Genomic DNA, 25,194 nt, shown 5'->3' with positions numbered 1-25,194 from the left:
TCTGTGTCACATCAGTAAAACCCCATTGTCACACTCACATGCATTTAATATTCCTATAACATCAGTTGCAATGCCATGCAAATTATTTCGCATGTGGGGATCTCCCCGCTTTAGACACCAATATACTGTATATAGAGATTGCAACCTTTGAGTGGGGAGGGTTGTACAATAAATATATTCTACAACACAAACTGATCACTACTCTTTAATTTATAAGAATATTAGTGATTTTAATATGAGCATAGATAAGAGGTTCCCAAACCCAGTCTCAAGGCACTCTAATGGTCCAGGAGTCAAGTATATCCATAGCTCAGCACAGATGGCTAAATCCAATTCACTGAAGCACTAATTAACACACCTGTGGCCAAGCATGGTTATACTTAGAACCTGGACTATTAGGGTGCCTCGAGTACCACGTTTGGGAAACTCTGGCATAAATCATACTGGAATTCCATGCAAACAAGAGAAAGCAAACGTGACAAAGTGCAAGAACGACAGAGCAGTAGAAAGAGAATAAAAAAAAATTAAATCAAAGAAAGAATGGTAGAATGAGAAAGAATGAAGGAGAAATAAAGGAGAAACGAATGAGAGACAAAAGTTTAGAAAATGAGAACACACAATGAGAAATACCTGTACAAATAGAGAGGAAATAAATAAGTAATTAAAGGTAAAGAGAATGAGAGAGGAAATAATAGGGAGAGAGAGAGAGCCAGAGAGTAAAAAGAATGACAGGATGAGCGAGAACGAATGAAAAAAAAAAAAAAAACCCCAAGTAATTAAATACAATACACTCAAACAAAACTTCCAAAAACCTTAGATATTGTGTATTGGGAATAGGTACAAATACAGTTGTGATATAGATCAAACCATTAGAATACTTTATAGATCGTAAGTAAAGTCTGTACAATGAAAACCATTATATACAATTAGGATTGTAGCAGCAAAATGTCATTATTCTGTAAATAAACCAATTAGTGATTATCTAAAGAATGATCATCGCACAAATCTATGTACTAGGATCGCACGTACAGGGCAGTGTGGCATTTCAATTCACTCTACAGAACAATTCAAATGACATGATGACTACAGCAATGTGCAGATGGAGTTGCCCTCTGTGCGAGGCAAGATCTCCAAGCAGGTTTGTCGCGAGTAATTTCTATCTGCACGAATAGGAAAATCCAGGGAGGAGTCATCCAGCCAGAGCACTGAAAGGTGGGCAGGAAGAGGTGGCTAGGGGCAGATCTAGTGTAACACTAGTGGCATGTCCCAGATCCTATAGAATGCAGGACAGTGGCACCGTCTCCCAGCCATGGGGATAGGATCAGCACCATGGACAGCGGCGCTGGCAATATTCACTTACCACCACTTGTCAATGCTGTGAGCTACTTGCTGCTCCTGAGAAGACTTTCTGAGACCGATCAATTGTGTGCAGCAGGTAAGCACTCGCATTATTCCACTCTACCATTTATTCTACAAGGAGGCTTTTAAAGTTTTAACAGTCTATTATTTGAAATGAAACGAGAGTGTGCTGGTATTGGCACTGCTGGGTTCCAGAAGTGACTGCTGCATTCCAATAGTGTACACCCAGCTTTCCATAGGCGCTGGACAGATTAATATTAATGCCATGCTTTTCTTGAGTGCTCAGGATCCGGGTCATTTTAGTTCAATCAAATTACTAGTGTGCGAAAGAGGATGTGCTGGTAATAGCAGCTAAAACAGATGTTCACAGCAGAATGAAGACAGAGAAAGTTTCGTAGTAGAAGCCAAATAGCTTCTCAGCAGCCGTCTGCATCGAGCTACAGTTATCTTTTTAAGTTCAATTTGCTGCTAAGACCTCTTGGTTTGAACACGATACATATCCAATTGATGCTTTCTGTGGTCATTTAATTATTAATGAAAAACAATGTTATCATCAGCAACCCTATCTGGCAATCGTTGCTATTTAGTAATATGCACTGCTTTGCTGTATTAAGAATCACATAGTAATGTTCAGTATATCCTAATAAGTTTTATTGTGTTAATGTTTAATCTCTTCATTATATTATATTATATATGAAATTAGAAATGTAAAGCAAAAGACAGGAGATAGCTAATTACGGGGAATGATACTTGAAGCAGATATTTAACTCCTCATTCAAATCCTATGTGCATTTTAACCAAACTACTTGACATAGAGATGTTGCTATGTATATTTATAACATTGAGCACCAGCTAAGGATTAGCAGTCTGCAGGATCTAGGGAGAGGGTAGTAGTTACCATAATCTTATACACTACCCAGACTAAAGGTATTTACAGTAGGTGTTTACAACAGATGTCTAGAAACATTAAGGAACAAAGTGGTTAAAACTCTGCTGAATGTCACCAGAAAATACATTAGCCAATATAAACTCACATGGTCCAGCATTTAGTCACCAGGGGGCCTTTAATGACAAGTTTGTGTTACCAAGCAAGTCAGTTGGGCAACATCATCCAATTCCCTCCTGTATGTAATGGAGAATACCCCAAAAACATTACTTGTTCTGGTCAATATCTAGACCATAGATCTAAGTTTACAATCTCTGTATTGTTAAGTCCATTGAATTATGTTGTTGAAAAATGTTATGGCGCATGATAACTCAAGATTAAAGTTAGTCTAATGATTTTGAAGTTAAATTACTGTCATTGCTTAATATTACATAACTTAAAATTGTATAATAAAATGTTGATGGATTGTATTAAGGCTCATTCAAACAAGTACAGCACTCATTTTTATATAAAGCACACACAAATTATACATAGTGGCATGCATTTGAATATTCCTATTTTTATATCTAGTGTGTGACTGGCCAGGATAGGAACACTTTGCCATGAGACTTTGGGTTAAATGTATAATAGGATGAGAGATTCAGAAAGTGAGAGATTTGGTAAGAAATCTCCCATTTTTTTTAAAGCGGCAATCATTTACACTGCAGAACCAGTTTCGTTTTGAAGTGTAGTAAATGATTGTCGCTTTAAAAAAACCTGGAGATTTCTTACCGAATATCTCATCCTATTAAATTCCCCCCTTTATGTCAGGTAAATCCTAAGGTGTTTGATGGTATGGTTTTTGACTTACCTTTGTATATATAGAGAGAGAGAGAGAGAGAGAGAGAGAGAGAGAGAGAGAGAGAGAGAGAGAGGGAGGGAGAGAGAGAGAGAGAGAGAGAGAGAGAGAGAGAGAGAGAGAGAGAGAGCATTGCTGTATAAGAATGTGTAATTCATACTGTATCAGTTCCTGATCCAACACTGGAGCTTAGAGTCTAAATTCAATCATACATAAACACACACATACACATGCACATATACATATTACACTCAGTTTTGTCAGAGTCCAATTAAACCACTAGTTCTGGAATGTGGGTGGAAACCAGAGCACCCAGAGGACATCCACACAAGCATTTGAAGTACACCACACAGCCCTGGTCAGAAACTGACCTCAGGACCTTAATGCTTAAAGGCAGTAATGCTAACCACTATGCCACCATGCTGCCTCCTGCTCATTATTTCTCTCTCTCACACACACATACACACACTAACACACACGGATAGGTTTTGTAAACAATCCAGAGTTCCTCTATTTGCATGATATACTGAAACTCAGTGTGATGCAAAAACATTTGTCTAGAAAATCTAGTAAAAAAAAACAACAAACGACACAAACAATGACCCTGTATTTATTAGGGGAGCCGTTCAACAGTCTGAATAATGTTGGTCTGCAGGAAGCTCTTCACCTACTGTAATAAATATCACAATAAATGCCATCAATTCTTATGGGGAAGGGAGATATAGTGTTCATTAATTCCTTTGTCTATTCATAACTTTGTTTTTCCTGTAGATTGTATGTGAAGACATTGTACTTGCTGTAAATCACTAGTTGCATCTTAGATCCACTGTATTACTTTTTGGGGTAGTGAGTACCTGGAATTTATTTGCATCATAAAGCGTGGCACCGTATAAAACTGACAAGATCATCTCTATTTGATGTATTCTTTTTTATTTTGTTGACTGTTTTAACAGTGCAAATGGAATACAAAAAAAGGAACTATACACAAAGGAACTAAATGAAAACCTTGGAAAATAAAAAATAAACATAAAAATAGCAGTGTAAAGTACACTCTATACATAACAAATAAACCAATTTTATTAGCACATACACTAAAAAGGTCATGAATTCTACTATGCTCTGGTGCTAACACAAGAAACAAGCATTTAGATGGATTTTTCGGGGCCAAATAGAAACCATGTCATTTTTCATTTACCACGCAGGTGGAGATGGTGGAATTATGTGTATTAATAAACACCAATATTGGTGATTTCATGTATCCAGCATTAGGAAAGGGATATTGGGCCTGATTCCCGAGGTGCAAGCAGCTGTATTCTCAGCTATAGTGTTGGACATGGATTATGGACTTCGGAGACTTGCTAAAATATGCTATTAGCCAGTAGTGGATGTTTCCCTGGGGCTGCAGATCAAACAAAAATTGGTAGAGGGGAACCTAATAAAACATAAACCTAATTTTACCTATATATCTTTTATTTTATATTGCTGGATGTCTGTAGGAAGGTAAAGCTCCATGGGGATCAGCACCTTGAATCACAGCTGTATCCACCAGGATAGAGCAATTAAGTGCCTCCCTAATGTATCTGCCTGTCCCCCCACCCCAAGAATCCCATTGGCTAGTTACAGTACACAAGATACAGTATAACACATATGTACTGTAACACACATGCTAAAAACACCAGTGAAATGAATGTACCATTAAAATGATTGGAAAAAGCTTGAAGATCTTTAAAGCAACTCCTTTTGGTATCACTTCTTTTTTTAAATGATTTACAATTACTATAATGTGTGTGGATTTAAAAGATAACCTGGATTGAAAGAGTTAGTACATCAAATTATCATTGGATTGAGATCCATTTTGATAGATTTAAATAAATGGTAAATCCACTTATTGTATGAAGACTACCACTTATACACACTTGTTTAAAATATGTCAACAATTTCTACAATAAATAATTTCTACACAGTTTTTAGAGTCCGTAAGCCTACTTACTACTCACTTGAGTGATTTTTGTTGTAAGGTCACCACAATGAGTGGTGAGTCATTGAAACCACAATAAGATCAGTATAATATGAAGATGGTGTTATTGTATACAGTATGTAAGAATATTTCACTTACGGTACATTTAATGCAATGTACTATATGTTCTTCCTCAAACAGATTTACCTATCTTAAAGAACAACACCACTACAGTCATATAATGCCTGTGTTAAAGAAATCCACGTTGGAGAAGTCACAAAGCAAAAGCTGTGAAGATGCAGAGGTAGGAATAGACGAGCACCCACAGAAATGTATTGCATGGCTAATTTCTTAGATACTAAGGGTTCATTTTTTTTGTTTTCCTATCCAGGGAGGTGCCCCTCCTTTTGGCATCCCTGCCACTCCTCAGACCTGGCATCTTTTTTTGTTTCTGATCAAGAATTGCACTGTTGAAGGCTTATTATATTTAACTGTCCATTCTCCTTTATGTCCTATATCCAAGTTAAGCTTTGAATCATTATCTATAACCCCTGTAGTCATTTAAATACAACAAGATAAGACTACCAATAATTGCGTTTTGGGCACGAAATTAGCACCCAAAATCTCATTGCTGTATGTAACTACTGCACACTACCGGCATATATTAATCAGCACACACACTGCCCCTGTTATGCATACACTTAAGTGCCAGGACTCCTGACCACGCATGCAGCACGGCCCTTGATGCCGCTTTTTCAAACTGTAGAACATATGCTACAACTTGCTAAAGTTATCTGTAGTGGCTAAGGTCAGGAATGCATAGACACCTATGGTGTTCGCGGCTGCAGTCAGAATTTTTCCATGCTGAGCATGAATTGGGAACACATCTCCTAACTGAGAGGTACCCTTGGGCTCACATAGAAATTCTATGATGAGAACACCTTAATACAGTAGGTAGGATTCCTACATTTTTAAGAAAAGTGAATGAATCATTGTTTGTACACAATATTGTCTGAAGAGGGGGAGGAGCTTCCAGGCCTATTTAACTTTTTGTATTCCATCCATAATGAATATGGCGTTATTATGGTAAAAGGAATACACTACTGGTTGTAAAAAAAAAAAAACATTTGGAAGGGACCCCAATTTGTTGGACCCTTATCTCTTTCATTTTATACAGTCCGGTCATCTAGATTTCTGATTGTAAAAGAAAATGAGGAGGTGGAGGACCATATTGGGGACTGGCAGCAAGGCAGCGGGGAAACCGGGGGAACTCCATTGTAAGGGGACACAAGTGCCCCTTCTGGTGGCTGGCAGGGGCTGGCGGCTGGCAAATCTACCGCCAGGCCCTGCAAGGAAGAGGGATGCTCTGTCTATAAATAGAAGGATCTGAGCAAGCCTACATCCACATAAGAGGGTCAGTTAGTTTTACAAGGTGTTTGGAATAACCTTGATTTGATTCAATATATTTTTATTTTTCAATAGCAATCTTACTTTGCATAAATCTTTCCACACCTGCTTAAAACTTTACACAGTGTTATATACTTATTTTATATATATATATATATATATATATATATATATATATATATATATATATATATATTATAATATATGTAAGATAGCACACAGTGGATATGAAAGTGACCATTAGGCCACACAGAGTTCATAGCCAGGGTTTGATTCATACATGCTGACTTTTGAATAAGCATTTCAGGGAGATTGTGAAAGTACTACTGTATCTATAAGCTCAGTGTTAGTAAGAGGACGTGTCCAGCTACAGCTGAAAGGTGTGTCATAAAAACTACTTACAGTACATCCAAACAGGGCCGAGAAATTAGCCCTGGCATTTTGAGCAGACAAGCCCACCTAAAGTAGGCGGGACCCTTGCGCGGCGAAGCCGCACGTGAAAAGGGGGCATGGCCTCATAAAAAGGAGGCATTACACATTATCGAACACACCGTTATGCCCATTACACATTGCCGCACACTGTATTGTCCATTACATATTATGAAACACACCGTTATGCATATTACACGGTATGGCACAGACCGTGATGCCCATGACAGACTATGACACAATCCGTTATGCCCATTACACATTAGGACACACACACAACACACCGTAACGCACCTTTACAGAATATGACACAATCCTTACAGTAACAGTAAAAAGTGCAGCTCTTTTTCATATAGCATTGAAAAGACACTTTTTATGTTGACAATTGTCAAATATATTGACCCACCCCCACCACCCCACCCAGAATAGCAGGCGGAGTGCATCCTGATACAGATGGTTTTACCTGTGTGCCTGTGTGTGGGCCGGATAGCTGCTCTCTCCAGTGGCTGGCTGGCTGACTGGCTACTCTCTACAGAACAGAGCACCAGCGGCTGCAGTAGAAGGGCAGCAGGTTGGGTGGAAGGGGGAGAGCCAGGCAGGGTGAAAGTCGGTGAAGCTCCATCCCGCCACTACAGCGGGCTCAGGACGTCCGCTTCATGATGGTGGGAGTGGCGCTGCATCATGACGGGGGGGGGAGGCGCAGCATCATGACGGGGGGGGGGGGCAGCGTGGCAGCTGGCTCAGAGTCTGCACCGCTATTGCAGAAAGTTCTTACAACTTCTAAGTTGTAAGAACTTTCTGCACAAAAAGTGCCAGATGGCCAGTCCGGCCCTGCATCCAAATGTAAATTAACCGCAAAGCAGTGGTTCTATAAGAAGCCCATTACACACGTGGGGATTCAATGAGCAATATCACTCATTTTATCCCTTCTGAGCGATATTGCTCTTCTCTCCCAGTGTGTATGCTATACATGAAGGCCAATGTGTTTTCTTGTGGGTCGTTAACAAACTCATCCGTCATCTCTGCATGCATAGACAATGAAGCGGATCATTAATAAGGACCATGCTGCAGAATGCAGCATGGCTCCCACAGTTGTTCATCACCTGCATCAGCAAGTGTGTATACACTTTAGTGGCCACAAGAAACCTTGGGGTCTATCTAGCTTTGGAGTGATAAAGTGGACAGAGATAAACTACCAGCCAATTAGCTCCTAACTGTCATGGTACAGGCATTTGTTTAAATAATGACAAAATGTCTGTGTATGTGTGTTATGTTCTATGCCAGAACCACTTAAATGGTTTTAGAGCATTTTGGGGCATGAACACAATTGCATGTAATCACCCTGACTTATGGTTGGGTGAGAAACAAAGACTCTCTTTTTTGTTGGGGCACTCTTGTTTTGGAAAAAAGATAAACAACATATAATCGGAAAAAGGGGATTTTTGTAAGAACTTACCGTTCGAATCCCTTTCTCTGAGTCCATCCTGGTGACACAGCTCGACATTGGGATGTAGGAGGGTCCGTAGGAGCCAAGGCACCTATGCTGACTTCTTTGAGAGTAGGCTCCTCCCTTCTGCATCCCATGATGCTTCAGTTCAACTTCTAAAGCACACTAGGATACATAACTCAATATAACGCCTGAACATTTTATTATGCACAATCCACATAACCAATAACGTGACAACGCATAAACAGTATAGAAACATAGAAACATAGAATTTGACGGCAGATAAGAACCATTTGGCCCATCTAGTCTGCCCCTTTTTTTACCCTTCAGGTAAACTCAACCCTTTTTAATCCTTATTTCTTTGTAAGGATATTCATTTGCCTATCCCAAGCATGTTTAAATTGTTCTAATGTCTTAGCCTCTACCACTTCTGATGGGAGGCTATTCCACTTATCCACTACCCTTTCTGTGAAGTAATTCTTTCTAACATTTCCCCTGAACCTACCTCCCTCCAGTTTAAGTGCATGTCCTCGTGTTTTATTACTTGTTTTCCTTTGAAGAAAATTTCCCACCTGTACTATGTTAAAACCCTTGATATATTTGAAGATTTCTATCATGTCCCCCCTTTCCCTTCTCTGCTCCAAACTATACATGTTAAGATCTTTTAGTCTATCCAGGTAAGTTTTGTGATGTAGGCCATAAACCATTTTAGTTGCCCTTCTTTGTACACTCTCCAATGTATTTATATCCTTCTGAAGATATGGTCTCCAGAACTGGACACAGTATTCTAGATGAGGTCGTACCAATGACCTATAAAGTGGCATTATTACATTTTTTTTCTGCTACTGATTCCTCTCCCTATGCAACCAAGCATCTGACTAGCCTTCCTCATTGCTTTGTTACATTGCCTCCCTGCCTTTAAGTCACTTGAAATAGTGACTCCTAGATCTCTTTCCTCCTCAGTAGTTTCCATTATAGTACCCTTGATACTATATTGAGCCTTTAGGTTTTTGAGTCCCAAGTGCATAATTTTGCATTTTTTAGCATTAAACTGTAGTTGCCATTCTCTTGACCAATTCTCAAGTTTACTTAGATCATCAGTCATTTGATTTACCCCTCCTGGTGTGTCTACTCTGTTGCATATCTTTGTATCATCTGCAAAAAGGCATACTTTCCCTTCAATACCATTTGCAATGTCACTAACAAAGATATTAAAGAGCACTGGTCCAAGTACAGATCCCTGGGGTACTCCACTGGTAACATGTCCCTCCATAGAATGCACTCCATTTACTACAACTGTCTGTTTCCTATCCTGCAACCAGGTTCTTATCCATTTAATTGTTTTATAATCCAATCCCACACTTTCAAGTTTATTTAGCAGCCTGCGATGTGGGACAGTGTCAAATGCCTTACTAAAGTCTAGATATGCCACATCTACAGCCCCCCTTCATCTAGTATTTTGGTCACGGAGTCAAAAAAGTCAATGAGACTTGTTTGGCATGATCTCCCTGCAGTAAAACCATGCTGTTTTGGATCCTGTAAGTTGTTTAATTTAAGATATTCCACTATTCTTTCTTTTAATAGTTTTTCCATTATTTTCCCTACTACTGATGTAAGGCTCACTGGTCTGTAGTTACTTGCTTCTTCTTTGCTTCCGCTTTTGTGCAGTGGAACTACATTTGCTTTTCTCCAGTATACTTACTGAGCGTAAGGCAGGGATCGTTGTGTCACCAGGATGGACTCAGAGAAAGGGATTTGAATGGTAATTTCTAACAAAAATCCCCTTTTCTCTTTCGCCCTTCCTGGTGACACAGCTCGACATTGGGACATTCACGAGCCAGTTCTTTGGGAGGGTACGCTCAGGCTTACAGTTCTCATCACTGCTTTGCCCAAATTAAGCATCCTCCGACGCAAACTCATGAACCTATAGACTTTGGTAAAGGCAAGAAAAAACATATGACCAGGGGGCAGCCCTGCATAACTTCCCCACTGTGGTCCCAAAGACGCACAGCCCAAGAAAAAAGCCACTATCCTAGTGGTAAAGACATTAATCCTATGGAAAACATTCTGCCTACCGTAGTGTAAGCAAAGGTAAACACCGACCGTTACCGTCTAGGAAAAGTCTGCTTGGAAACAGACCACCCTCTCTTATGTACGTCATATAGAACTAGCAAAACAGTCATTTTTGCAAACATCCTTTACCCTGTCCACATAAATGCGCAAAGCGCGAAGTATGTCCCATTTTGTTTTAATTTTTTTTTTTTTCTACCTCCTCAAGAGGAGAAAACACCGGAAACCAAACTCCTGGTGTAAATGGAAAAAGTGATACTACCTAGGTAGAAAACTTCGATACGGTTCTGAAAACCGTCTTATCTTACCAGAAAAGGAAATTTTCCTTGAAAGATAATTACGATCAGCCGACCTTAAAGGCTCCCACTGTGGTTTTAGTAAAATCGACCATACCAGAACAGGTCCCAAGGCACCCCTGGCTGCCTATATGGGGTCTGGAGTCTTATAACTCCCTGTAAAAAGGTCTGTACTTCTGGCCAGGACTCTATTCTGAAAGCATATGGATAATGCAGGCAATTGTACCTCTAATGACTGCAGACTAAACTCTGCTGCAAACCCATCCTGGAGAAAACTCCAAAAGTCAAGCGACCTAGAACCTGGAAATGTGTACTTTCTGACATACACACCACCTGATATAAATCATTCAAACACAAAGGTGAATAAACTGCCAATACGGCTTGCGAGCCCAAAGTATGAGTTGGATAACAGCAACTGAGAAACCCTTCTTCCTTAAAAGGGATGTCTCAAGAGCCAGGTCGTCAAAATTTGAGACGAGCTAAGTCCAGGTGTAGATAAGATCCTTGACTGAATAAGCCTGGGTGAAGAATAAGAAGACACCCGTAGGTCATCTTCAACCTTAGTATGTCTAAATACCCTGACCTCTTGGGCCAGTTCAGGACAGCATGACTTGCACCACCTGTGTCCTCACTCCACTTAAGAATCTGACTAATAATAGAAAACGGGGTGAATGCCTAGGCCAGAGTGAAACACCTTGGAACTGTCATGACAACCACTGTCCCCTCGGTCGGATTCGTGATCCGAGAGTAGAACCTGGAGACCTGACGATTGTGTTTGTATTATATAGTTAATGGGGAAAAGGTTGCCACAAAAGGTTGTCAAAAAATGGCATTGCAGGGAGCAATGTGTTTACTCCCTGCAATGCCATTTTTTGACAACAGGGACTACACTGAGGACTTCTGAGGACCACATGCCTAAGCCTATTTAATACTTCTTTCCATACCTCACCACCAAGATGTCATCACTCAACCGTTGTTCACTACAGTTATTACTGTACACAATGGGCAGCAGCACGCACCAGGGATCCCAGTGAGCTGTATTCTATACTCAATCTCCATTTCTAGGTTCTCTCATTCCCAGGGGCCCCTATATTGACTCTGCGCTGTTTCATGTACAGCAGAGCCAAACAGGTTACCCCTGGCAATAGCAGAAACCTCCTCTTTCTTTAATTCTCATACTTGTGACACCCTTGGAGTCCTCTCAACTGCGCATTCACTGACCATTGTCACATGCGCAGGCAGCAGCCACTCCTTGAGTAAATTGAACTCAAGTATATAATTCACTTTATACAACTTCTTCTCTACCTGCTATTACTCTATTCCACAGATAAAAGCCTGTAACTAAGCGGCCACCTTATCTAATCACAGGTCTTTCAGCATTATTTACCCACACATCTCACCACTAGCTAACACTCTCTGAGTGACAGATACTTAGCTGCGGTAACCAGGATTAACTGGATGTTATAAAATCATTATGTAATATTGTTACACTATTCCCATTGTATTACTTTGTGGCAACCTGAGGCATCTTGTCTGCAAAATTGACATAGAGATTACATATTACCTGTATAGGCTCAATTTTTTAATTGTTTCTCTTCATACTTGCAAACATTCACAAAAGCTCATATTTTCACTGCTTTCTCATAATTCTATGCATTATTTACTCCCACTTTGTCACTGTTGACATAGGTGGGAACCACGTCTATGTTGTTTGTCTATGTCTCGTGTCATTTAGGTCCAACAAAAAGGACCTACTTTATTTAATAAAATATAATTTTAACAGAGTTACTATTCTGTCAATAGAAGGCTGTGCCACACCTGGGAGATTACTTTATATCCTCTCTTGGATATACCCCTTTGCGTTTGTATGCAATCAAGTCTGGGAGACCCCCAAAGAGACATTAGTTACTGAAAACTTTCTGTGTAACATCCACTCTCCCCACAGCAGAACTGCACTGTTGAGGACGTCCGCTCCCACATTCCGGAACCACGGAATGAACACCCCTGACAAATCTAGCATGTTCACCTCTTTCCACTGAAAAATGCGCGAGACTATCCACATAGTCATCCTGGTGCGAGTACCGCCTTCATGACTTAAATAAGCCAAAGTCGTGTCTTTGTCTGAATGTATTTGATAGATTTGGATTCTTTGGACCACAGACCCTGAAGTCTGAGGTGCCGAATCATCGCCTTCCCCTGCCCTGAGACCGGCATCGGTCATGAGCGGAGGAACTGCCCCATTTGCAGAGACTGTCCCCCAGATCAATGAGCTTCTTGTCTCCTGAAACAGCAACAGAGTTCCCTGTTTCATGGTTTTTGTGTTCCCTGACCAACAGGCCAGAATGTTCCATGTAAGGGTCTTGAGAGAAACCTCACCTACATCCGAGTTTCCAAGGACACTGCCATATATAACAGTTTTAAACCCTGCCAAATTTTTAGATTCTGCGAATGAAGAATCGACCGCACCAACCGGTGAAAGTTTAGTGCCTTGGACACTGTAAGAAACACACAATGAAGATGTGTGACCAAGATCACACCAAACAACAGAAATTTCTGAGAGGGTGTTAAATGAGACTTTGGAAGAATTAACATCACCCCTTATCTCTGATAAACTGTGCTGCCATTGACAGATGATCCTGCAACTCTTTCTGTGGATTTGGCCTTGACCCAGAGGTCGTCCAATAAAGGAATAATTACAATTTCTTTAGCCTGTGAGCTGCTGTCATGACAGCCCTCACTTTTGTGAAAACTCTCGTAGCTGTGGCTAACCCTAAAGGTAGAGCCCAAAACTGCAGATATTTTTCTCCTATTGCGAAACGCAGAAAAAAATTGATGACCACTCTCTACAGGCACATGTAAATAAGATATCCACTGACGCTAGAAACTCTCCAGGCTCTATGCTTATGAGCACCGACCTCAGAGATTCCATCCTGAAGAGAGCCATCCACAGAAGTGAGTTTAAAGACTTCAGGCTTAGAATGGGTCTGACGTTACCGACCGGACTGGGGACTAAAGAAAAAAGAACAGAATAAAATCCCCCCTGATGCAGCGGGATCATCATCCCCTCTTGAAAAGCGATGTTGCCGCCCCCAAGAGGGCCAACCTCCCATTGGAAGGGTGGTCCTTTGCCAAGGTCCCAAAACGTGACCTGGGAGCCTTTCCTTTATTAAAAGGCCTTTTTCCTTTACCTGTCTGTACTCTTTTGGAAGCACCCCCTGTAAAAGGGGGGGGGGGGGGTGAAAGGTTTGACTAAAACTCCAACCTAGACAATGAATGCTTAGACGTGGCGGGAAGGCAAGAGCTCTTTCCCCCTGTGGCCTGTATAAAGGTGGAATAGAGTTCCACTCCAAACAGAATTTCTCCCTAAAAGGCCAAACCTCTAGAGACTTCTTGGATTCACTGTCAGCTTTCCAAGCATCAAAATGAGAGCTGGCAGCCCTTATGCCATATTGGCGCTTCTTTCCCAGCTACACAAAAGTACTCTGCAGCTCACTTTAACAGTTCAGTCAAAGCAAAAGCTACTGTGTCAGACGGAAGTTGAGTAAACCAGGCATAGGCCCACTTTATCATGGCCTTAGAACATCCAAGCAGGTCTAGATAGGGCGTAAGGTAAAAACCTATCCCTTTACCCATCCGTAGGACGCCTCAAATCTTTTTTTTTTGTTGTCTATGGGGTCCTTAAAAACAATACCCCCTTGTACAGATGAGGGCGCCTCCACCAGAGGGGTCTTTTCTCCCAATTTTATGTGCTCCTGGAGCACTAGGTACTGTATATGAATGCAGCCTATTGGGCATGAGAAACCTGATAGCAGGTGTCTTCTATGATTCTTAAAGTGACACTAAATTACTCTGCGCTGGACCTATTTTTCTCCTCTGAGAGATTCAAAGCCTGCTTAACTGCTAGAATCAAATCTTCAATAACAGAGATAGGATTTCTTCCCTTAAGGTGTCCCCAGGACACACACCTCATTATCAGAATTTAAATTCAGCAGGGGAGGTGTAAATAAGGGGCGTCTGGGGTAATTTACCTCAGGAGCCTTGCACACTGCTCCTTAAATGCAGTCATTTTATGGACACACCTAGTAGTGCCCTGCATACCCTGCAATAAGCAGGAACTCCATGAGATGGAGTTTTAATAGAGGTCACCGAAGGATTGGGAAGAAAAAAGGCAGAGGAGATTTTTCTAAATTATCTCCCTGCCTATTCCAAGCCTATTAGTCTACGGCGTTGCCATGGCAATCCTAGACCTCCTCAGGCCAGCTGTCCACACAGGTACAGGCAGGGCCGGTGTAAGGCTTCTCAGCACCCTAGGCAATACTTCAACCTACTCTCCCCTCCTGACCCCCACATCAAAAAATACTTAATCATGTGCCACCCACAACAGAGTACAAGGAGGAGGTGGCCGCAAAGTAGGGAAGTATGTCTCAAGAGAAAGTATGGAGGTGAGGTCTTAGAAGTTTCACAGCCCTTATCTGCATTAAGTACAACAAGAATCCTCATAGATATCCTTGATTTATATATTTTTAGACTTGGTGGCGCCCCACCTGGATCCCAGCGCCCTAGGCAGCTGCCTAAAGCTGCCTAGTGGTAGAGCCGGCCCTGGGTACAGGCTGCTCAGACCTCTGGGCTAGAGGCCCACTATGCACAGACTCACATGAGGGGCACAAATCCCCCTAATCCATCTGTAAAAATGTTAATTTACACTACATAATCAGCAGAAAATTAACATGGCAGGCATCCTTTCCCCATGAGCAGCAGTATAACACTTGTTTGCTAAGAATAAAGTACAGTGTACTTATCTGACTGTTCTACTGCAATAGATCCTCCGCGATCACCAGGGAAGACGCTGCCCAGGAGAGACTTTCACTCAGTTCTGCAGTGTAATCCATACTTCAGCTCCTCAGTATGGAGAGAAAATGGCGCCAAACAGAGTGTAGGAAGAGACCCAGTCTCTGCTTCAACGAGGAGGGAAACCTCTTGGCCCCATTCCTCCATCAGCCGTTCCTACAAAGTGTCTCTCCTCACCTCCGGTGACTCCCCCAGACAGCGAACACTAGAAGTTGTCCAGCAGCGCTGGACTCCTGTAATAGACTTCACCTCCCTAGTGGGATTTTAGTCTATAAGCCCTTTCAAGATGGCAGCCGCCATCACAGGGGGTCCATACCCCACGATCCCCTTCTATGCAAGGAGCCGGTTCAGGACGCCCCCGGGGCTAAGGACAACCTCTCTGCAACAGAGGTTGAAGCGCTGTGTAGGTAACGCAGCTGCAGCTCTCTTTATACAGAGCGCTGACGCTTCTGTCAGCCTCTACTGCGCTCTCAGTGTGTGTGAACTTCCAGAAAAAGTAACACACTGGAAAGCCTGTACTAACTAGTGAATGAATAAAATAAAAAACACCTAGCTGCTCTCACAAAATGGCTGCAGACAGCAGCCAGTTCAGCACAGCACCCACTCCTGTGGGCACCTAAAAGGAACTGGAGCATTATGGGATGCAGAAGGGAGGAGCCTGCTCTCAAAGAAGTCAGCATAGGTGCATTGGCTCCTGCGGACCCTACTACATCCCAATGTCGAGCTGTGTCACCAGGATGGACGAAAGAGAAATATATGTGTAGATTTATGATGTAATGACTGTACACTTGGACATATATACAATATAGTGGCAAAGTCCTAAATAGGGTAAATACTGTAATTTATTAGATAGTGAGAGAACGTCCCTTAATATGAGATGATGGGATTGTTAAAATGTAACTTTTAATATTAATTTGTTACAAATTTGCCACACATACACGCATATATACATAAAGGCAACACATGAACATACGATAACATACAAAGTAAATTCATGGTGGGTAGAGCACTTCTTTAGCCCCTATGAAAAAATAGTAAAAAGTAGAATCAAACTGTTAAGTGTTTGGCTGGTCACTCAGCCTAGTGTAGTAATAGTTAAATTCAATGTTGTTGTAGGCTGTGTAGAAAGTTATCTGAAAGTAAAAACAAACCAGATACAAATAGTCCTAAAGCTGAAACATTGTAACAAGATATCTGCAGGATATGTATCCATGATTCAGCCTTCCATTTTAAATCAACCATATACTGTACATGATGCCTGGACAAGGGAAAACATAATAAAACAAGAAATGAAAAGTCCCAAGGCGCTACCCAACACCTTCTGCCAAGCCTTCAAATTAGGCCCAACACGCAGTCCTTTTTTAACGACAATCTTCACAAAAAATCAGGCATGCGGCGATGGCGATTGTTCTTACACCAATATTTCTTCTTTGTCTATAGCATACACTTAAATGACTCCTATAATGGTATCTTTTTGAGTCATAAACTCAGCCTCCATGAACCATATCTTTCACTCCATGAGCATAAACTCAGGCATGTGTTTTTTCAGGAAAAAAATAAAGAGAGAATCTCTCTTAGTTTCAAACTTTTATTCAAGGTGCATAAAACAGTGGTGACTGGAAGTTGGAAACATTGGACGGTACCTGGAAGCGCACAGTGGCCACATGCGCAGGAACCTCACCTCCAAAACAGAAATCTCAGTCCACAAAGGTTGGCACCCCTCTCCACCGATGCGTTTTGACAAAGATAGGAGTACCTATCAAAACGCGTCAGTGGAGAGGGGTGCCAACCTTTGTGGACTGAGATTTCTGTTTTGGAGGTGAGGTTCCTGCGCATGTGGCCACTGCGCGCTTCCAGGTACCGTCCAATGTTTCCAACTTCCAGTCACCACTGTTTTATGCACCTTGAAATCAAGTTTGAAACTAAGAGAGATTCTCTCTTTATTTTTTCCTGAAAAAAACACATGCCTGAGTTTATGCCCATGGAGTGAAAGATATGGTCCATGGAGGCTGAGTTTATGACTCAAAAAGATACCATTATAGGAGTAATTTAATTGTATGCTATAGACAAAGAAGAAATATTGGTGTAAGAACAATCGCCATCGCCGCATGCCTGATTTTTTGTGAAGAAGGGAAAACATAATGTATGCAGGGCTGCCATCAGGAATTTTGGGGCCTGGAACTCATCACCAGTCCAGCCCCCCCATAACTTGACTTCCCGTAACCCGGCTCCTGCTGGATTCTTCAACTCAGAATGCCTGCGGCCACTTAAAATGCAGCACCGGCTGGTGAGCCAATCAGAGCTCTCATACCGGCTGCTGCTCTGATTGGCTGCCGGTACGCGAGCTCCGATTGGCTAAGCCTCAAAAGCCGGTGCAGCATTTTATTTGGATGCCGACGTCCTGGGTTGAATAAGCCTATGCTTTGGGACCTGCTTTGTTCAGCGCACTGAGTGTCAGGGGGTTGCAGTGGGCAAATTAAGCTGCATGGGCCCTTCAAGAGGACGGGGCCCAGGACAGCTGTACCCACAGCACCCCCTATTGGTGGCCCTGAATATATGCTAAGTGGCACACGTCAGATGGAATAAACAATCCTTATTTGGTGCCCGTGCTAGTGATGTGTTGTCCCACAATTTTACCTGGCAGAAAGATGCTTTCGAAAAAGGCTGACAGTCTCAGATTGTGCTACCAATGGAGGAAACATACTGAGAGTGTTGAGTATATAATACAGAAACTATGACAAAATGTCAGACAATGTTTCCTCCTCCTAATGGTGGTCACTGTGTCAGTTGCTCTTAATGAAAGTATTTACAGACGATAGATTCCAAAACACTGTCTATGTTCTTTTACGTTTTCTAAGCAATTAGCCAGTGAAAATATAAGTTGATAATATAATCATTATAGTGGCATTTAATATGCGCTAAAATTATCCGCAGCTATGTATTACGTCAGAGTATTTCTTGAATTTTTGAACAACAGGTGAGAATCAATAATTATCAATGTGGTTAATTCAGGATATGGATAGTAATCTCCCCTTGGATCAGTAAGAGAAGAAGGAATAAAGGGCCAGATGCACTAAGCTTCAAAAGTGATAAAATGGAGAGTGATAAACAACCAACCAATCAGCTCCTGCCTGACATTTTTCAAACACAGCCTGTGACGTTGCAGGTAGGAGCTGATTGGCTGGCTTTTTATCACTCTCCATTTTATCACTTTTGAAGTTTAGTACATCTGGCCCAAAGTCTCATTGAATTGTTTTAGCTGGACTGGTACTGCTTACTTTATATACCATATGCAAGGAATGGTTGGAGGCTACGCTTTCAGTGATTGCCAGCTACCATCACAATGTAATGGGCTTGAAGGTATGTTGGGTGAGTGGGTCTAATTTGCAGGGATGTCAGGGATAAAGAGGAAATGAGCATCTGCTATCCCAGCCACATCGGGGTCACCCTGAATAGGTGCAGAGTGATCCCCTTACATGTCCAGGGTGACAAGTACTCAGTGGGGAAGTGAAAAAAGTGGGGAGAGCAGAGGAACAATCACTTGTCAGTACTGGATGCGCTGCTGCCTTCTACGTACAGGATTCTGTATAGGTGGAAGGTGAGCGGCATACAGTCAGCAAAGAAACTGTTTAAACTACAGGCAATTTTAGAGGCATTTGGTCATTTACCTTGGTGCTGTGCTGCGGTGGAATGCCTTGGAAAAGGTTGGGAAGAAGTGAGGGGGAGACAAAGCGGTACCTTTCCTGAATAGGGGGATACTCAGCGTGTGTCCCTGCTACAATGTGCTGCTGTAGAGTCCGCCACATATGGCGGGAACTGCTTTCACAGACAATCGTTTCACATCTGGCTTCCTCAGTAAGATTTTCCTTATTGTATAATCTATAACAGTGGACCTGTAATACTACGCTATTATATTCTAACAGTATTTAAACACCTGTGCACTGGTCTCCCTGTTTCCCTTTCTACCCTGACTGTATAATCACCCTGACTTGTCAGTATCATGGGAGTGTTGTGGATTTCAGGGGCGGACTGGCCATCTGGCACTTCTGGCAAATGCCAGAGGAGCCGATGTCCAGGTGGACTGATTCCTTCTTGTAAGTGGAGGCTCAGCCTCCCGATCGGCACACAGAGAGAGCCGCTGGACTCGCTGAGGTCCAGGAGAGACACGCCGCTATTCCCCTCTCTCCTGTAGGCCGGGAGAGGCAGTGCACACATGCAAACGTTGCGCACGTGCACAAATGCCAGGGCTGATGTGGTAGCCAAGTCCGTCGCTGGTGGATGTACTGTATACAAAAGTTATGTGCAAGTCTGAGATGTGTGTATGAGGAAGGGAAGCCTATTTCAGACATGTCTGTTGCACCCAGTATTGTTCTAGTGCAGATGTAAATACTAATGATGACAATTTGCTGTGGCCAGAATTAAATAAATGGGTGGCACAAGTTTCCACTAGCACACACACAAACCCCGCATTAGCTGCAGATACATAAATGTAGTAAGCCAGGCTATGGCAGCTGACCATGCCCCTAGACCAGGAAATCACTAGCAGGTCAGACATGTTAGACAAATGACAGCATCCCCATATTTACACTCCTTCTGTACTTTAATTAATTAAATGGAACCACAAAATGGTCTAATTTTGCCCTCACTATAATAATGAAACAGATCAGGGCTGCACGGTGTTAGTAAAGCCTGAAGTAAATACAGTTAGCAGCCCTGATAGAAGTAGACAGAGATTGCAGTAATGTTTCTACAATTTCTTCCGAGTGCAGCTTCCAGTGTATCCAGAGGAGATGCTACAGTAGGCTTTCTTTCACCTGGAGCAAACATTTAGCTACTGTACAGATGTAGCGCCTGTCATTCTTGCAGGGGCTGGCGGTAGAATTGCCAGCCACCAGCCCCCCGCCAGCTGCCAAAAGGGGAAGCGCGTGCACGAGACGCGCGTGCGTCCCCTTACTTTGGAGCTCCCGGCTGGTCACCACCGCTTCGCCGCCGGTCCCTGATGCCCAATCCCACCTCCTCACTCCCCCCTAACCCTGCCCGTCTCCCTGAAGTGAAGACGGGCAGGGTTCGCGTCCCCCAAGGAAAGGTAACTGGGACGAGCGTGCGTGTGGGATGCTCGCACATCCCAGTCATCTGGCGCACCGGTTCGTCAGAGGGGGCATTCTGGTGAGCCCCAGCACTGAATGAAGGGTTCTCCATCTGTATATAAGGACATGGTTGGATAGATTGGGGATCTGAGCAAGATGAACAAGCAATAGTTCAAAATACAATTATTGTAAAGGTTAATGTTTACAAATGATGGATATATCTTTTGTTATGTGCAGGAGTTACCCAAACTGCCTGTTCCGCCTTTACAACAAACTATGGACATGTATCTGAAATGCATGAAACATCTTGTGTCAGAAGAACAATATAACAAAAGCAAAGCGATTGTGGAAAGGTTTATGGTGACTGGAGGACATGGGGAAATGCTGCAACAAAAGCTGCTGGAGAGGAGAGATAAAACTGAAAATTGGGTAAGAGCTCCATAATTTTCCTAGGCTTATACCAAATATGTGTATACGTGCCTTACATATACTGTATAAGAGCATTTGCTTGTAGAAACAAAACCCCCTTTAAACTTTTAAAGGGAAGTTGTTTGATGGAGAAATAATGACCGTTTGTAGCCACCTTAGTATACGGTAAAGGAGATGTAGCAGTGAAAACAGAGCAGAAATGTTCCAGTGAAGAAGTGCCAACCAATCACATTTGGGGTAACATTTATCAAGTGCATTCTATAAATTTATTGTTATAAGCAGATTCTAATGGTACATATTTAAGTCCCGCAGCTAAATATACAGTATACACATAGATATGGGTTTAAAAATATACTTAACATACTTTGTAAGTCTCTATACAAAGGAGGAGCACACTGCAGGGCACTTCAAGGGGTTGGGGCCAAATGGTCTTGATCCCCCGCTACTATAATTGGGAAACACCTGAAATTTGTGGGCCCATGGTGCAGGGGTTAGGCCAAAGGAGGAATCCAGTTATTTAGACCTGTCCCCTTCCCATGGCTTCCTCTACTGGTGGTAACATACAATCCTGCCCACTTCACTAAGAAGTGGGCAGCACGTGGGAGAGCCGCCTACTCTTTCCGGGGCTGTGGTGGACTATCCCAAATATAGGGGGCCTAATGCAGCTTCCAGGTTGGTAGGCAATAATGTGTCAAAATGTTCAATATCATTCAGCATTCCTGGACAAAGATGCTTATTAGCTGATCAGGGGCTCTTACGGTATATCTAACAGCTACTCATTCCTTAATGCAAAATACGCCCTGATTAGGATCATAATCTGATTTCACTTCTGATTGCCCGATTGCATGTGGACCTTTATCATTATTTATTAGTTTAGTACAGCACGTTTTGCATTAATTTATTTATGGAATATGGGACCGATTCAGATTTGGACACCGCGCTGCAAAAATGCCAATTATCGGAGGACCACGCATGCCTACGTTCCTCAGTACGCATGCGGCAGCCCTCTGTGTGACGGCAGCCTGTGATGGACAGACATCACAGGCTGCCCACTGGGTGATTGACACTGAGTAAGTCTCAGCAATGAGTAAGTGTAGACTTACTCGTTGCTGAGACGAGAGGGGAAAACCCTTCATTGGGGAGTAGTTTTGAATGGTTTTCCCCTTATGTGCACAGCTGTGATCGCATTCGCAGCCGTACACATGGGCGGGTTATGCAGACACAGTGACAGCAGGGTCGCATTTACCTGATTGCTGGGCTCTTTCTGCCCAGCGATCAGGTCTGAATCAGGCCCTATGGCACTTAATAATATCCCTATTTTTAACGAATGGAATGGTTGTATTTAACATAATTGAATTTCGATTTATTCATTTTGTGTCTGTCATTTTATTTCATTGTATGGTAAATGTAACTTTTACATTATTTATTAACACTCACTATACCAATATTTCTACAGTATTATATTGAGTACCAATGGAAATCTAGCCCACCTTTCTGGGGGGCCGGGAGCACCATTTAATTTTCATGTATGATTCTAGCATTTACTAGTAGACAGGCTGCCATGAGAAATGTCTGGCTCAGGTACAGTTGGGTCGTGACTAAGGGCCTTATTCAGATCTGATCGCAGTACAAATTTGTTCGGAAAATGGGCAAAACCATGTGCACTGCAGGTGGAGCAGATATAACCTGTGCAAAAAGAGTTACATTTGGGTGGGGTGTGCTGAAACTGAAATCTAAATTGCAGTGTAAAAATAATGCAGCCAGTATTTACCCTGCACAGAAACAAAATAACTCACACAAATCTAACTCTCTCTATACATGTTACACCTGCTCCACCTGTAGTGCACATGGCTTTGCCCATTTTCCGAACAAATATGTACTGAGCTCAGATCAGAATAAGGCCCAAAGTGTGTGGGGGCTTGATCACTCCACTCTGATAACCAGGCCCCCTCTGTAGTTGATGACAATTTGAAGTATGTAAGCAACATTTAGGGGTGGTTGTAGCTCTTTGGGAGGATCATGCTCCCAGACTGATCTCAGTCGTGGGACATTATACCCATCTTTCCCTCACTGGCATAAGTGTCGGACTGGGACATGAAGAGCTTACTGGGAAATGCAGTGATAGGGGCCCTTGTTAAGGGGTGTGGCTAAAATCCTGATGGGATGTGGCCAGCTGCTGCAGAGGTTTGGCTAACCCTTAGAGAGTGCAATATCAATGTACAGTATGATAATGTACCAGATTGATAATAGAAATGTACTAAAAATATATCATAGCCACAAATGGAGGTAAGGCCATGGGGCCCACTGGGAGTTTCCCCCTTTTTTATTATTCTGGTGGGCCAGTCCAACTCTGGCAGGCACCTATGACTACGGACAGTATGAAGCACATCTACAATATAGACTGATTTCAAGTGAACGCATCATGCAAACAATTGCTTATTAGTTTACACCTGCACTTGTTACAACAAAATCTTCCATGAGCCCCATAATGTCTATCTGTCAATAGATGTTTATTATGCCACAGAAGTTGCAAGCTTTGAAACTCCATTCTAATCTGTAAGTCTGGACAAAGGATTCTATGGGGTTTATTTACTAAAATGGGAGTTGTATTGAAGATGGGATGTTTCTATGGGCAACCAATCAGATTCTCTTTTTTTATTTAGCACCTTCCAGAATAGATAGGGGACCAGATGCAATAAGCTTCAAAAGTGATAAAATGGAGAGTGATAAACAACCAGCCAATCACCTCCTACCTGCCATTTCAAAGACTGTGTTTGAAAAATGTCAGACAGGAGCTGATTGGTTGGTTGTTTATCACTCTCCATTTTATCACTTTTGAAGCTTAGTGCATCTGGCCCAGAATCTGATTGGTTGCCCACATCTCATCTTCAATAGAAATCCCATCCTATTAAATAAACCTCCATGATTCTCTTGCAAAAATACTGAAAATGTTCACATAATAAAAGTAGTAATTAATTAGTGTTTAATAGTAGCAGTATCATACCAGTGAAATACTAAGGATTAAATGGAAATAGAATTCAAAATGAAATCCTGAATTTAAACTGTTGGGCTCAGTCTCAGAAGAAAAAGTCCCTTGTGCGAATTTGCATGCGAGCGTACGGACCTGAATAAGGTCCAATATGTACAGACATGAGGCCAGATGCACTAAGCTTCAAAAGTCATAAAATGGAGAGTGATAAACAGCCAGCCAATCAGCTCCTACCTGCCATGTCATGGACTGTGTTTGAAAAATGTCAGGCAGGAGCTGATTGGCTGGCTTTTTATCACTCTCTACGTTATCACTTTTGAGGCTTAGTGCATCTGGACCATGGTGTTTTCCATTTCCCATGTCCCTGCCAGTTCTGATTTGAATGAGGTTGGCCCCTGATGTAGAACCACCAAAGTCCATAAACATTTTTCCATTTTAATCTAGAATATTACAATCTGCTTGTTTATGAGGACACCTGTGTTTAAGGTTCGCATTGCTTTACAGTAGTTGTGTGTCAAATCATTATTTCTCTACTGTTATATACTGCAAATGAGGCCCTGCTTCTATGGGTAACACTATTAATATTCCCAATACTTTATTAATATTATTAACCACAAAGGGTCTGCTGTGCCATACAAAGCTAATATAAAGATACCGTCCAACAATAACTAGATATAAAGTGCATATACTGTAATTACAACACAAACAAAGTGGAATATTGGAGGCTATAGAATATACACATCCTCATTGGCTGAATCTGTACGCCAACCAATGGGCGCATTTACAAAGATGGGAGTTCTATTAAAGATGAGGGGCCAAATGTAATAGGGTGAGAGTTTCAGAAAGTGAGCAATTTTGGGAGAGTTTTCCCATGTTTTTTAAAGCAGCAATCAATTACACTGCAAAACCAGGTTGATTTTGCCATATAAATGATTGCTGCTTTAAAAAACATGGGAAAACTCTCCCAAAATCTCTCACTTTCTGAAACTCTCACCCTATTACATTTGGCCCGAGATGTTGCTCATAGCAACCAATCAGATTTTACCTATTTATTTAGTACCTTCTAGAAGATATAATCTAATTGGTTGTTATGGACAATTTCTCATCTTCAATACAACTCCCATCTTAGTAAATTTACTTTTTAGTTTGCAA

At 42.0% G+C, this 25,194-nt stretch overlaps 1 protein-coding gene across 1 annotated transcript in view; it reads left to right on the top strand.

The window, feature by feature from the left end:
* The first annotated feature begins 1,128 nt into the window (after positions 1 to 1,128).
* The window catches only part of CHAT (choline O-acetyltransferase), an 89,568-nt gene continuing 65,502 nt past the window's right edge, over positions 1,129 to 25,194 (top strand). Inside the window, exons 1-3 of the mRNA XM_083146382.1 lie at positions 1,129 to 1,435; positions 5,242 to 5,344; positions 20,862 to 21,053. Coding sequence (XP_083002508.1) covers positions 5,282 to 5,344; positions 20,862 to 21,053 — 255 coding nt within the window. The 5' untranslated portion in view covers positions 1,129 to 1,435; positions 5,242 to 5,281. The remainder of the gene's footprint in view (positions 1,436 to 5,241; positions 5,345 to 20,861; positions 21,054 to 25,194) is intronic.

The sequence above is a fragment of the Crinia signifera genome, chromosome 6 (genome assembly GCF_055691185.1).
Source record: "Crinia signifera chromosome 6, ASM5569118v1, whole genome shotgun sequence".
NCBI lineage: Eukaryota > Metazoa > Chordata > Amphibia > Anura > Myobatrachidae > Crinia > Crinia signifera.
The sequence above is the reverse complement of the archived record's forward strand: the minus strand, read 5'-3'. Positions and strand labels throughout refer to the sequence as shown.